We start from the raw sequence: 13,890 nt of genomic DNA on the forward strand, positions 1-13,890 counted from the left end.
AGTTTTCAGCTTTTTAGGCCACTTCAAAATAAATGAAGAAATCTTTTTATTTTAGGGTTTCAGCGGAGGAGAAAGACGTATTTACTTCATCGAGCTGAAATAAAAAGTGACAGTTGTTTGCTAGTGCTGGTGTGAGTGGATTGTTATTATTACTAGCTAAGCATCTATATCAACTATTTACATGAATATCTATAAAGGATTTACCAATAAGGTGGTATTTTTGCTGCTTCTTTTCATATTTGAGCAGTGCACAAGAATACAGTATTGCTCAACTGACAGAAATCTGTTACAGTGACCACACATCGGTTCACTGCCTCCATCTAAGATAAAATTATTAGCCATCTACATTTAATACTGTATTAGAATTAGAGTTTTCTTTACAAAAGTACAAAGCCATTATTAAATAGTATTCCTTACCTGAATAAGACATCAACTTAGAGGCTGACATCCCAATCCTTGAAGAATTCGTAAGGCTTGCAATCATGCTCTTCTCACCTGGCATTGAACATCTTTTCGGTGGTATATTTCTTTTGGAGCTATTTACAACACTTGACTCTACCACTGAAGATGACAGATTTCTATTTTGATCACTAACAATTTTCTTCACACTCTCATTATTACTCTTTCTTTTATCACCCCATCTACTAAATACTTTACTTTTGTCAGAACTATTCACACTGCTATTAAACATAGTTTTGGAAGCTCTCACAGTCTCTTTTGTAAAGTGTGAAGTTTTGTTATGACCGTCACAAACTTCTGAATTTTTCAGAGTACCAAGAATAATTTCATCTTCAGGTAGGGCACTGAGGAGAGAATCAAAGAAAGAATCATCTTCCTCAAACTCACGTGATCCTTCAGCATCCTCTGATTTACTTGGTCGAGATATTCCTAACTTTGCCTCTTGTCCTTGCGAACTTCCAGTTGACTGGGAACGAGGAAAAGAGCTCTTTGTGAAATCTGTTTTCCCATAGTTTTTCTCTACACTTATGTTATTAGCACCACTCGCAAATAATGCCTTTCGATTCTGCAGCTTTGGCAAATTATGCTCAATGTTTCGGAACCTTGGTAAAGGCCTATTTGATCCTATATCTGTATCACACTTAGTATAATTAACTTCACTACCCGAGCTATTTTGTATGTTGCCAATCACAACATCCTTTTGGCCCGATTTGGTCTCCTTAGAAGAATTAATAGAGTTAATATTAATCTGTTTACTCTTCTCAGATAAAAAGCCAGTTTGTGGATTATCAGTTAACCTAAATGAGGATCTCATCCTTCTTTGAGGCACATTTTCTACCTTGGAATATGATATCTGTGTGTTATCTTTCACAGGGCTACTCCTTATGATTTCATCAGCTGATTTTATACTGTCAGTATCCTCAGATGGGGGGCATGACAAAAGAGCACTCTTTCCAAGCATATTTGTACTTCTATTTGCACAATGATTTTTTTTCACTTTATCTTTAAGATTGGTAAAACTCCTAGATTTTTCACAACCATTTTTCTCCAGAAAACAATCATCTTCCAAAGCCTTAGTTTCACTGGTTGTCACATGTAAATTGGCCTTTTCAATACCCTTTTCTAGAATTTCTTTTTCCCATATCTGAGTTGATTCAATCAATGTGTCATTGAAATAATCATCATCAAACACATCTAAAGAATCATTGTTCTTCACTTTATCAACAGCTTCAGAAATTTTACAAGAATGAGATTTATTGTTTACAGTTTTAATCTGAGAGCTGTCCACAATGTCTCCACTACTTACATCACACAATGCTACATTCAGATCTTCATCCCAGGTAGTTTCTTCTAGGATTCCTAGATCTGCCTGATTATCACTTTCAAAAATATCACCACAGTCATCTATCCCAGTCTGACTTCCTTCCCACACATCAAAGGGTTCTGACGATGTTTTTGTGATAAGGTTAATAGGAACAGGAGGAGTGGCTGGTAGAGACTCTTTATCTACTGGAAGTGTACGAGGAATTTTCAAATTTTCTGAAGCTGATTTACCCTGTAGATAGTGTGCTGGAATTGAGGTGGGCCCGATAGATTCATCGTCTTTGGAGAGACTACCTGTCAAAAAATTTTTAACATTAAAAATATACCTTACAAGAAGTGCACACTTAGGCTATATAGAAACACCTCTGGGAAGCAGCCTTCTTTTTAAAAGTTCAAGAGATAATCAAAATAACTTTTATAATATTTTCAACATCTAAAAACTAACCCCATGAAAATACTTTTCTTTATAATTAGAAAAAATAAGAGCCTATAAAATTACAATGCTTCATTCTACGACTGTACATGCTAGAATACTGTAATAATTCCCTCCAATATAGATGTAAAAGCAAACATGATATCTCAAAAAAATCAGCCACAAATAAAAAATACCTCTTACCTTTGGCTGAAAGCTGATTTAATAGTTCATCTAATTGGGCAGTAGTGTCAACTGCTGAAATGTTACTGGCTTTACGGGATCTAGTTCTTGTAAATAATGCTCGATTGGGTATGGGAGCAACAAATTCTGGTATTGCAGGAGATGTGTTTTCATCACTTCCAGTGTCTCCACACACTGTTTCCAAAAGAAATATTATATAACTATGACTAAAAAAAAAGGGTACAGTTATGCGAATCATGATATTTTAATCATAAAATAAATTTTTGAATATACTTACCCGGTGAATATATAATAGCTGCAACTCTGCGGCTCGACAGAAAACACACTCAAAAAATTCGCGAGCGATCGCTATGAAGGTTGCGGGTGTGCCCACCAGCGCCAACTGTCGGCCAGATACCACTCTTGCATGTAAACAAACCCTTCAATTCTTCTCGTCCCGCTGCGTCTCTATTGGGGAGGAAGGGAGGGTCTTTAATTTATATATTCACCGGGTAAGTATATTCAAAAATTTATTTTATAATTAAAATATCATTTTTAAATATTTAACTTAGCCGGTGAATATATAATAGCTGATTCACACCCAAGGCAGTGGGTAGAGACCAGAGTTAATAAAGTTTACAGCGTATAAGCTAAGAGTTTTTTTGACAGTTATCAATATAACAAAACCAAAATATATAGGTACCTGGTAAGGAAGTTGACTTAGACGATTACTCTGCCTTGTAAGTCTGTCTTCCTCACGGAGCCCAGCGATCCTCTTAGGATGCTGAAAGACTCCCAGGAGCTGAAGTATCAAGGGCTGCAACCCATACAACAGGACCTCATCAAACCCCTAATCTGGGCGCTCTCAAGAAATGACTTTGACCACCCGCCAAATCAACCAGGATGCGAAAGGCTTCTTAGCCTTCCGTACATCCCAAAATTAAAAAACATTTCAAGAGACAGATTAAAAAGGATATTGGAATTAGGGTAATGTAGTGGTAGAACCCTCACCCACTACAGTACTGCATTCGCTGCAACGAATGGACCCAGTGTGTAGCAGTCCTCGTAAAGAGTCTGGACATCTTTTAAGTAAAATGACGCGAACACTGACTTGCTTCTCCAAAAAGTCGCGTCCATAATACTTTGCAGAGATTTATTTTGCTTGAAGGCCACGGAGATTGCTATAGCTCTAACTTCGTGCGTCTTAACCTTAAGCAAACATCGGTCTTTCTCATTCAAGTGAGAATGAGCTTCTCGTATTAAAAAATCTGATAAAATATGACAAAGCATTCTTTGACATAGGCAATGATGGTTTCTTAACTGAGCACCATAATGCCTCAGATTTACCTCGTAATGACTTAGTACGAGCTAAATAGAACTTAAGAGCTCTAACAGGACATAATACTCTTTCCAGTTCGTTGCCTACGATCTCTGATAAGCAAGGAATATCAAAAGATTTAGGCCAAGGACGAGAAGGCAGTTCATTTTTTGGCCAGGAAACCAAGTTGAAGTGAACAAGTGGCTTTTTCTGTAGAAAAAACCGATGTTCTTACTGAAGGCATGAAGTTCACTGACCCTTTTAGCCGAAGCCAAGCACACTAGGAAAAGTGTCTTGAGGGTGAGATCCTTCAGGGAGGCTGAATGTAATGGCTCAAACCTGTCTGACATGAGGAACCTTATGACCACGTCTAAGTTCCATCCAGGAGTTGCCAAACGACGTTCCTTAGAGGTCTCGAAGGACTTAAGGAGATCTTGGGGATCTTTATTGTTGGAAAGATCTAAGCCTCTATGTCGAAAGACCGAAGCCAACATGCTCCTGTAGACCTTAATCGTGGGAGCTGAAAGGGAGCAAACCTTTCTCAGATGTAAAAGAAAATCTGCGATTTGGGCTACAGAGGTACTGGACGAGGACACAGATGCTGACTTGCACCAGTCTCAAAAGACTTCCCACTTCGACTGGTATACTCTAATGGTAGAAGCTCTCCTCGCTCTTGCAATCGCACTGGCTGCCTCCTTCGAAAAGCCTCGAGATCTTGAGAGTCTTTCGACAGCCTGAAGGAAGTCAGACGAAGAGCGGGGAGGCTTTGATGGACATTCTTTACGTGGGGCTGACGTAACAGATCTACCCTTAGAGGAAGACTTCTTGGAAAGTCTACCAGCCATTGAAGTACCTCGGTGAACCACTCTCTCGCGGGCCAGAGGGTAGCAACCAACGTCAACCTTGTCCCTTCGTGAGAGGCGAACTTCTGCAGTACCTTGTTGACTATCTTGAATGGAGGGAATGCATATAAGTCCAGAAGAGACCAATCCAGTAGAAACGCGTCTATGTGGATTGCTTCTGTATCTAGGACTGGAGAGCAATAGATTGGTAACCTTTTGGTCAACGAGGAGGCAAAGAGGTCTATGGTGGGTTGACCCCAAGTAGCCCAAAGACTCTTGCCCACGTCCTTGTGGAGGGTCCATTCCGTGGGTATCACCTGACCCCTCCGACTGAGACAGTCTGCCAGGACGTTCAAGTCCTAGATGAATCTCGTCAACAGGGAGATGCCTCGATTTCTTGACCATAAGAGAAGGTCCCTTGCGATCTCGAGCAGCGTGAAGGAGTGCCTCCTTGCTTGGAGATGTACGCCAAATTTGGTTGTGGTGTTGTCTGAGTTGACCTCTACCACTTAGTTTCGAAGAAGCTTTCGAATATCATCAAGGCCAACTGGACTGCTAATAGCTCCTTGTCGTTGATGTGCATGCTCTTCTGACTTGAGGTCCACAGACCCGAGCATTCCCGACCGTCCAGGGTCGCACCCCAACCCAAATCCGACTCGTCTGAGGACAACACGTGGTTTGGGTTCTTGACTGCTAGGGATAGTCCCTCTCTCAAGACTGATATTGCTGTCCCACCATTTCAGGCATGCCTTTACTGGTTCGGAGACTGGGAATGATACCGTCTCTAACGTCTTGTCCTAGTTCCAGTGAGAGGCTAGATGGAACCGGAGAGGCAGAAGGTGTAGTCTCCCTAGTGAGACAAACTGCTCCAGGGATGAGAGAGTCCCTACGAGACTGTTCCAACTCCTGACTGAACAAACGTTTTCTTTTCAGCATTAGTTGGACTTCGAGCAGGGCTTGACTGCGAATCTCTATCCCCAAATATAGAATAATCTGGGATGGGATCAGTTGGGACTTTTAGGTTGACCAAAAGTCCCAACTCCCTGGCCAGACTCAACGTCCAATGTAGATCCTGCAGACAGCGAAGACTGGACGATGCTCTGAGAAGCCAGTCGTCCAAGTTCAGGGAGGCTCGGATCCCCGATAGATGGAGGGATTTTGCCACATTCCTCATGAGCCTCGTAAACACGAGAGGCGCAGGACTGAGGCCAAAGCACAGGGCTCGAAACTGGTACTCCACATTCCTGTAAACAAACCTCAGAAACGGTTGGGAATCCGGGTGTATAGGAATGTGGAAGTATGCCTCCTGAAGGTCGAGAGAGACCATCCAGTCGCCTTCCATAAATGCTGTCAAGACAGCCTGGTAGACTTCATCGTGAAGTTTGTCTTGACAAAGAACACATTGAGCGCACTTGCCTCTTACGTACTCCTACAGTGAACATGGCTGCCAGATCATTGGAGCCATCCCTGAGGGACTTGTTCCTGCAGAGAACGTGGCTGTCAGATCATTGGAGCCATCCCTGAAAGCCTTGTTTATGCATGACATAATTGTACAGCAAAACTTCAAACGCTCGAAAATAGCTCTGAAGTCGACCTGTAAAATCTTGGAGCGTCTCATGGCCAGGCGCCAGGGAGAGTCTATGAGGTTTGAGAAGTCTATCTGGGCAGAGGCAGGAACTCCCAAGCCGAGAACTTCTCTCGTGTCATATCAGACTCTCGCTCTATAAGCCAGCTTAAAAGTAGGGAAAGCAAAGGCTGTCTCCCCCAAACTCCTCCTGGTGATAAACCAGTCGCCTAGCAAACGTAAAGCTCTCTTAGAAGAGCGAGAGAGCACTAGCTTATAAAACAACGGCTTCGAAGTAGCTAGGCCTAGTGTAAGCTCTGACGTTTAGGCGAACGAGGAGCAGCAGTCACAAAAAGATCCGGACAAAGATCCTTAAAAATCAGCATGATTTATTTAAAGTCCATAGAGGGCTAAGCAGCTTTAGGCTCCTCTCCGTCTGACAGAGTCCTCAAGGGAATATCAGTAGGAGGGGGAACAGCAACTTCCTCATCTGAAGGAACCTTGTCCGACAATAGCCAAGTCTCAAGCAAGGGAGAGACCTACCGTGGTGGCAATGCTTTACAAGCAGAGTCCACACGCACTGGTGCATTAGTAGTGGACCAGGACGCAACGTCATGTAACTGCTTGACAGTCTGTGAACTGTCAACAACAACAGGTGCGTGAGGACGCACAGCGTCCACTCGAGACTGCTTTGACCGCCTAGTCTGAGCAGTCAAAACAACTCTAGAATGCGGAGGTTGACGCTCAGCGTCAAAACAAGTCAGCTCCGATTGTTGGCGAACGTCCTGAACGTCAACAGGAGCATCAGCAAGTGGCCTAACGTCCAAATGTGGCTGAAAATCCACACGAGACCGCATCGAGTGTGGTTCTAAACAACCTGACTGACGTGACTTGGCTACGCCAACGTCAACAGGACGCACAAAGGAACGTTAGGGTGGCTGAAGGCCAGGATCTCGATGAGATAAACGGTTAGGCTCAACGGACTTATCGGCAGAATAGTCTTCCATAAGGGAGGCAAGCTTATTCTGCATGTCTTGCCGTACAACCCATTTAGGATCAACGGGAATGGTTGCGGTAAGAGACGAGGGTAACGTCTGTGACTGCAAAACCTTGCCTACAAAAAGACTCTCGGAGTCTGTGTTACGCTTTTGTTTAGGCGGCGAGCAGTCTTCCGATGACTGCATAGGGTCAGAGCTGTCCTAATAGTTAAAACCAGGACGCTGGACCTGTCCTGAAAGGACTGACTTTCGCTTAAAGGGCCTCGAAACCTTGTTCCACGGTTTCTTATGCGAAAAGCCTTCGGATGACGAGGAGAAAATCGTCTCTCTCGCCTTATGGTAGGGGTGATCTTGGTAAGATACACCTGATACCATAGAGGGAGCGTCTGTTCGCTGATCAAGGCCTCTCGAACCCATAAGTCGTACGACATTACTTCTCCCCTGGGCTTGGGAGCTTGCAAGAGGTCCCGGACTAGGCGAACGACAGGCACGAACAGACGAACCCTCGGTCGCAACACTGATAACACTTTGCGCAATATCACTTTATCACTACGATTTTCTGTTTTGCACTTATTTCACTGAAATCAAATTTTTTAACAATTCACATTAGGTATGAATAAAACTGATTTCTACCTGAAGCACGCAATTCTACCCTCATCAAAAGGTTATAATTGCGAAATCAGTCGTATAATGTAAGCACATTAATACAAGCAAAAAACAGTAAACATATTTTAAGATAAAAAGATCAGTGGCTGGGGAAGAGACTAAACACTAGTTCATTCAAAACTACGTTTTCAATCTCTCACCGTACAGTGCCTTGGGACGAGAATAAAAACTAAAAACGTTTTATCCTTTCTCCCCGTACAGAGACTAGGGACGAGAGTAACTCGAGAACAACGTTACTCGCTTGGGACGAGAATAAAGATCGGAACGTTCTCTCTCCTCTCTCTCTCTCCGTCTCTATCTCTCTCTCTCTCTCTCTCTCTCTCTCTTGATTTCGCACCGAAGAGAAGAGCCCACTTACGTTTCGTCAAAAAACAGGTTATTTGACCAAAAGAAAAAACTGAAAGGTTTTTCAATTAAAAAGTTCCTTTAAAATAGAATTTAAAACATTTAAGCTTTGAAAGAAGAATGAACAAAACGTCAGAATCGATTTACTCTTTCTGCAAAGTGAAACTGTGATACTCTCTCTCTCTATCGTAACGATAGAGCGCAAACTGCGTAGCATAAATAAACTAAACGTTAGTTCATCTTTGAAACAGTACGAAGACTATTCAAAGAAAATCTTTCATAAAATATCTACTAAAAAATATTCATTAATAAGTTTTAAATCATTAGCTCTGTAAAAGTTATTTACGATTGAAAGGGCTCAACGTTGTTTAACTTCGGTTTCCAAGTTAGGACCGCCTACTCTCAGGAAAGGTCGCATATAAACAAATCATTAAAATTTATCTTGATGTTTATTATAAATGGAAAGCTAATCGAAGAGGCCTAATAAAGGCGGGTGAGATATAAAAAATATATAGAGGAAAATCTATATTAATTTATAACGTGATAAGATAATTGCTAAAAGCCTAAAACACACTTCCGTACTACGGGAAGGGTCGGCCATTTAAAAGTCAAAGGAAGTCCAAAAAACAATCCAAAGTCATCAAAAATTAAATCTATCCAAAAACGAGTTCAAGATTTAAGTTGAAGATAAAACACTTGCACTGCGAAAGCTCAAACCAAAATGAAGTACTTCACCAAATATGTTGAGAAAACTCCAGGTTCTACAGCGAGTATTGATACGTCTTGTCGTCAACGTCGACAGAGAAGAATTGAAGGGTTTGTTTACATGCAAGAGTGGTATCTGGCCGACAGTTGGCGCTGGTGGGCACACCCGCAACCTTCATAGCGATCGCTCGCGAGTTTTTTGAGTGTGTTTTCTGTCGAGCCGCAGAGTTGCAGCTATTATATATTCACCGGCTAAGTTAAATATTTAAAAATATGGTTTCTCACAAAAAAGTCTTAGTGAATTTGATATTTAATTCTAAATTCTAGCAACCAGTCAGCATATTAATATAGCTATACAATTGAAATGCAGTATTTATCTGACCAAGCAGGATCAACTCTTTACTGCCAACTACAGGCAGTGATCTATCACCCAATGAACTGTTTACCCTAACCTAACGTGACTGGTGCCACAGAAATGCAAAACATATATAACTAATACGATTATTCTTTAACTGCTAAATAAATTCTAAAACTCCAAACTCCTGAAGAAAAAACATAACCCTTAATTAGGCTCATCACTTGCATTTATTTCAAATGCATATAACACATAAAATCTCTATCATCCAAACTCTTTCATACTTTCTTGAATACCAAGATCATTTTGTTCTTGCATTTTTCAAGAACTCTAACCTGCCTTTTCTCAACCTCCCTATCTTCTTTTCTCCCAAGAATTTAAAATTACACACCCAGTCTGCCAACCTGCCATTTTACATTTTTCTTGGTTTCCACCATTTCTAAATATCACAACATTTGTCATTATTTAAATTCTTCTCACAATAATATATAATACACAAACAATTCCTTTCAAGAGCTTAATATGACAAATTCGAAGATAATTTGTATTTTTCCTAACCATACAAACCTTAGCTATTTACAGAGGGTTTACCTTTTAGCGCAGCTGAAATGGCAAGCCATTAGAATTTAACGAGGGTGTATTACCCCCGCACTAGTTAGCGGGGGGTAGGGGAGTGGTAGCTAGCTACCCCTCCCCCCCCTCACACACAGATGAATGCTCACTTTCACTTAGAGGTAGGACTTGTCTTGGGGGACAGGGCTGGCGGGCAAATATGTGTAAATAGCTAAGGTTTGTATGGTTAGGAAAAATACAAATTATCTTCGAATTTGTCATTTGTTCCGTAACCGAAATACAAACCACGCTATTTACAGTGGGTGACTTACCCCTTAGGTAGGGTGGAAAGTCCCCAGCCATACTGGCTTTGGCTTTACCCGGGGACTCAGAATCCGAGTGAGTCGCACTCGAGAAAAGGAGTCCCTGCACCTCACAAGTTCCTTGCTCCACAAGGAACCATGTGGCCTACGTAAGCTTGTGTGTGAAGGAAGAAGTGTGACTCGTCCTAGGCAGTTGACCTGGAGTTCCAGAAGAAACTCTGGGTTAGGACGTTCCCAATACCACCTCGTCAGGGTATGGGGGACGCGACAGTATTGACTCAATACTCGGAACACAAGGAAGCATGGTTTACCTGCAGAGGTTCGAGGTCAGCTATGCAGAGACCAGGATGCTGCTTCCCCGTAGAGGGGATGATGAAGAAAGAAATAAGAGCCAGACATACTTCTTTCGTTCATGCAGACTAAAACCTGATAACAATGCCCTCAACCTTCTGCTACCTGTCCAAAAAGGAGCCTGAGGTTAGACCAGCTGTTGTGTAGCCACCACAGAGCGATAGAAAACGTATCGAGACTCCTGTGGGTCACGCCCTGCAGGAAGCGGGCTGCGAAGGTCATTAGACGCTTCCAGACTCCAGCTTGTAGCACCTGCGTCACAGAGTAGTATTACTCGAAGGCGAGGGACGTTGCGATGTATCCACATCGTGCTGTAGGGCGACGTGACGGGGGAGGGTCTGGAGACAGGTCGAGATGAATGTCCTTGAGTCCGGGCTGAAGAGGTATACTGGTGACTCTCCCCCGTGTCCTCCTTGTGCTCCCAAATCGGCTGCAACTGAGGACAAACTGCAGCTGTTCCCAGCGCTAACCTCTCGATTCCTTTACTGGCAAGAAAGAGAAGGTCTTGGGACATCAGATACAGAATGGAGACTCGAAATCTTGAATGAATTGGACCGAAGGGCCGGGACCCCCAGATTCTGAGTCTAGCCAACAACTCAGGAGCGAACCTGAATGTTGCCTTCCCCTCTTTAGAAAGGGGGGAGTCGTAAGAGACCAAGAAGATTGCTTACACACTGGCCGTGGCCAGAGTGAGCAGGAGACCCAAGGCGGAATACAATCCGAGGCCTGTCGTAAAGGGTCTTGAGAAGATCTCTTAAAGGACTAAAAGTCCGAGCCATGCTCCAAGTTGGAGGTCTTCCTCCGACTAGGGCAGGGACGATCGTAGCTTTGCATGAGCGAGGATAGATCCAGCGGGCAGGAAAAAGTTATTCCTTTAAGCCTGAAGGTCAGGGAAAGGCTGAGCGACAGGCTTCATTGCCGAGAGCGGAAAGGAGTTTCCTCCCGCCGAAAGGCAATAAGACCGTTATTGCTGGAGAAGAGGCCTCAAGGGAAGAGGTATATCTCCCACGGCACCAACCACCTTAGACTCTTCACTTTGCCTGGAAGACCCCTGTGGATGACTATCGCAGATGACGCGACCTCCGTACCCCGACTGTAGCGGGTTGTCTCTTCTTGAGGAGGCGGCGTAGTGTCTCCAGGCATGAAGCCGAAGCGACGCCCCGGTTCGGGAGAGATGTCGCAGTGTGGTTGCTTGAGTAGTCTGCGCCGTGGGAGAAGCTCTCCCGGGACTTCCGTCAGGGGATGCAGAGGGTCCAGAAACCGTTCTGCGCATAGTCCCAGTGGAGCTCTCCCATTGAAAGGTTGACAGACAACCTGGTCTTGTTGAGACCCATTGTCCACAGACAAAAAGGAGGGAAGACGCAGGCGTCGAAGTTGTCCCACCATCACCGGAATGCATCTTGCCAGAGTCCCGGGGTCTGAGACTGGGGGGAAGAACAGCGGAAGCTTGAGGTTCCAAGCTGTCGCGATCAGGTCCCCCAGACCAGTACTTGCTGGTTACCCAAGGTCAAAGACCCCCAGGTACACTCTCTCTACGAGGCTCTGCTCGGATAGTCGGAGAGAACATTCCCCTGCCTGGAATGAGAGAGCCGATGGTGGTATTGAGAGAATCTCAATCATCCTGGTATCTCTACTGCAAGATGTGAAGGTGTGAAAATGCGTCCCCTGCTGGTTAGAATACGCCAGAATCATGAAGTCGACGCGCACGGGGCGACTCGGCAGAAGCTGTAGGATCTGTAGAGGGGCCAGACTAAGGCCCCTAACCCTGCCTGAATGATGGAGAGGTATCCTTCAGGTCTTGACCATAGGCCTGGACCGGAACATGCCCCCCCCCCCCCCCCTTCCTTTGACGAGTCCGAGAACAGCATCAAGAATGTGGGGAAAGGACGAGAATATCCACTACCATCAAGAGGCTCCATAGGTCAACACCCATTGCAGGTCTAATAGTTCCGCTGGTCCCATAGGGGCCAGGAAGTCCGGTTAAACATTGCCTGAAGCCACTGGAACTTGGACCGCCCCACATGGAACTTATCCTGGGGCGACCGTTCGGACTATAGACGGGTCAATGAGGAAAGGAGAGCTAGGAAACGTTTCAAGGTAGGGCTGAAAGCTCTGCTTGACTGAGAACAGGTACTGCGACTCTCCTCAGTCTTGCCACAGTCAACTGAAAGGAAGGCTCGGAGGATGTGGTAACAGAATCTGGCGTCCCCAGGTGGTCACCCATTCAAGTACCGACCAGAACCGACGTTGCTTAACCTCGCTGGACGGACGAGAAGCGGGGTTTCCAACGTGGTAAGGCCGTTGACTCAATATCATGGCCAGATACTCCAGATGTTGAGGCAGAGGAAGAGAAGGCACCAAGCAAAATACCATGAGCCCACACTCATGGTAAGCATCCGGAAGCTTGTCCCGGCGCTGAAGAAGGTCGAACCCGAGCCTACCGAAGTTGACCAGCCCTCCAAACAGCAGAGGAGGCGGAAGCCTGCACCTGAGCGGCCAAGAGGAAGGCAGGGAGAGTTCTCTGGGGAAACAAACCTGCTATGCCACGGCGGGATAGCCACACTGCATCATAAGCAGGAATACTTGCAGTCTAGGCTGAATTCCACGAGCTCCCTGGAAGATGGATGGAATGGAAACTGAAAGTACCCGTCCTTCCGATCCAGGGTTTAAGGAGTCCTGTCGCCTCGTTACCAGTCTGATCGATTCTGCTGGTCTACGCTGGCCGAAGTTTGTTCGACAAACTTGATCAGGGCTGAGAGGTCGACTACGGACATCCCCTCTCAGATCCTTCCTTACGAGAAAGGATCGACTGAAGAGGCCGGGGGTGAAGCCGTCGATGATCCTAAGGAAAACCTTCGCCTAAGGTATGGATCATTCTGCCCAACCGGGCAACTCTTGCTGACGCTATGGCATAGAGGTTCAGAGACATTGAATTCGCTGACAGAGACGGCAGGCGCGATATCCTTGGCTGATCACAGAGATTGTGCGGGAATGGGCATCAGGAAGCTGTCATTCGGATGAGTAACCTTAAGCATCCTCCCAGCGAGAAACCTGCAATCCTAGAGTTCGTGAACTCTGCCACTCCTTTTAGGACTATGCCCCCCCGGGGGAGCCTCCCGTGCCATCTGTTCCTGACAGGAGGAAACTGCAATTGGACATCTTGTCCCAGTTGTCGTAGCCGATAACTTAGGCCGACGTGGTTGAAAGAAAAGGGCGCTGGAGCCCTGCAGAGGAGTGAAAACGGAAGTCGATTTCCTCGGCACAGCCGCTGACTAAGTCTCTGTCCTTGGGCACAAACAAACTCTTCTCAAGGATGGAAGGGTGTCTGAGGTCGTCGACCTCCACAGATGAGACACCCGAAGGAAGCCCTCAGTCAGCGCGTCCAGATGGTACAACATCGAGCTTGTCCGCAAGTTAGATACTTAACGACGAAAGGCCAAGGTGCCTGAGCTCGAGAGGAGGAAAGTACCCATGATCTTCCTGTAGCTTCTTTG

At 44.9% G+C, this 13,890-nt stretch overlaps 1 protein-coding gene across 1 annotated transcript in view; it reads right to left on the reverse strand.

Annotated features, from left to right (window-relative positions):
- Positions 1–13,890, reverse strand: part of LOC137638509 (uro-adherence factor A-like) — a 105,201-nt gene that overhangs the window by 61,604 nt on the left and 29,707 nt on the right. The window contains exons 3-4 of the mRNA XM_068370620.1: positions 2,399–2,572; positions 418–2,076 (exon numbers count right to left, since the gene is read on the reverse strand). Of these exons, the coding sequence (XP_068226721.1) occupies positions 418–2,076; positions 2,399–2,572 (1,833 nt within the window). The remainder of the gene's footprint in view (positions 1–417; positions 2,077–2,398; positions 2,573–13,890) is intronic.

The sequence above is a fragment of the Palaemon carinicauda genome, chromosome 1, assembly GCF_036898095.1.
Source record: "Palaemon carinicauda isolate YSFRI2023 chromosome 1, ASM3689809v2, whole genome shotgun sequence".
In the NCBI taxonomy this organism is placed as follows: domain Eukaryota; kingdom Metazoa; phylum Arthropoda; class Malacostraca; order Decapoda; family Palaemonidae; genus Palaemon; species Palaemon carinicauda.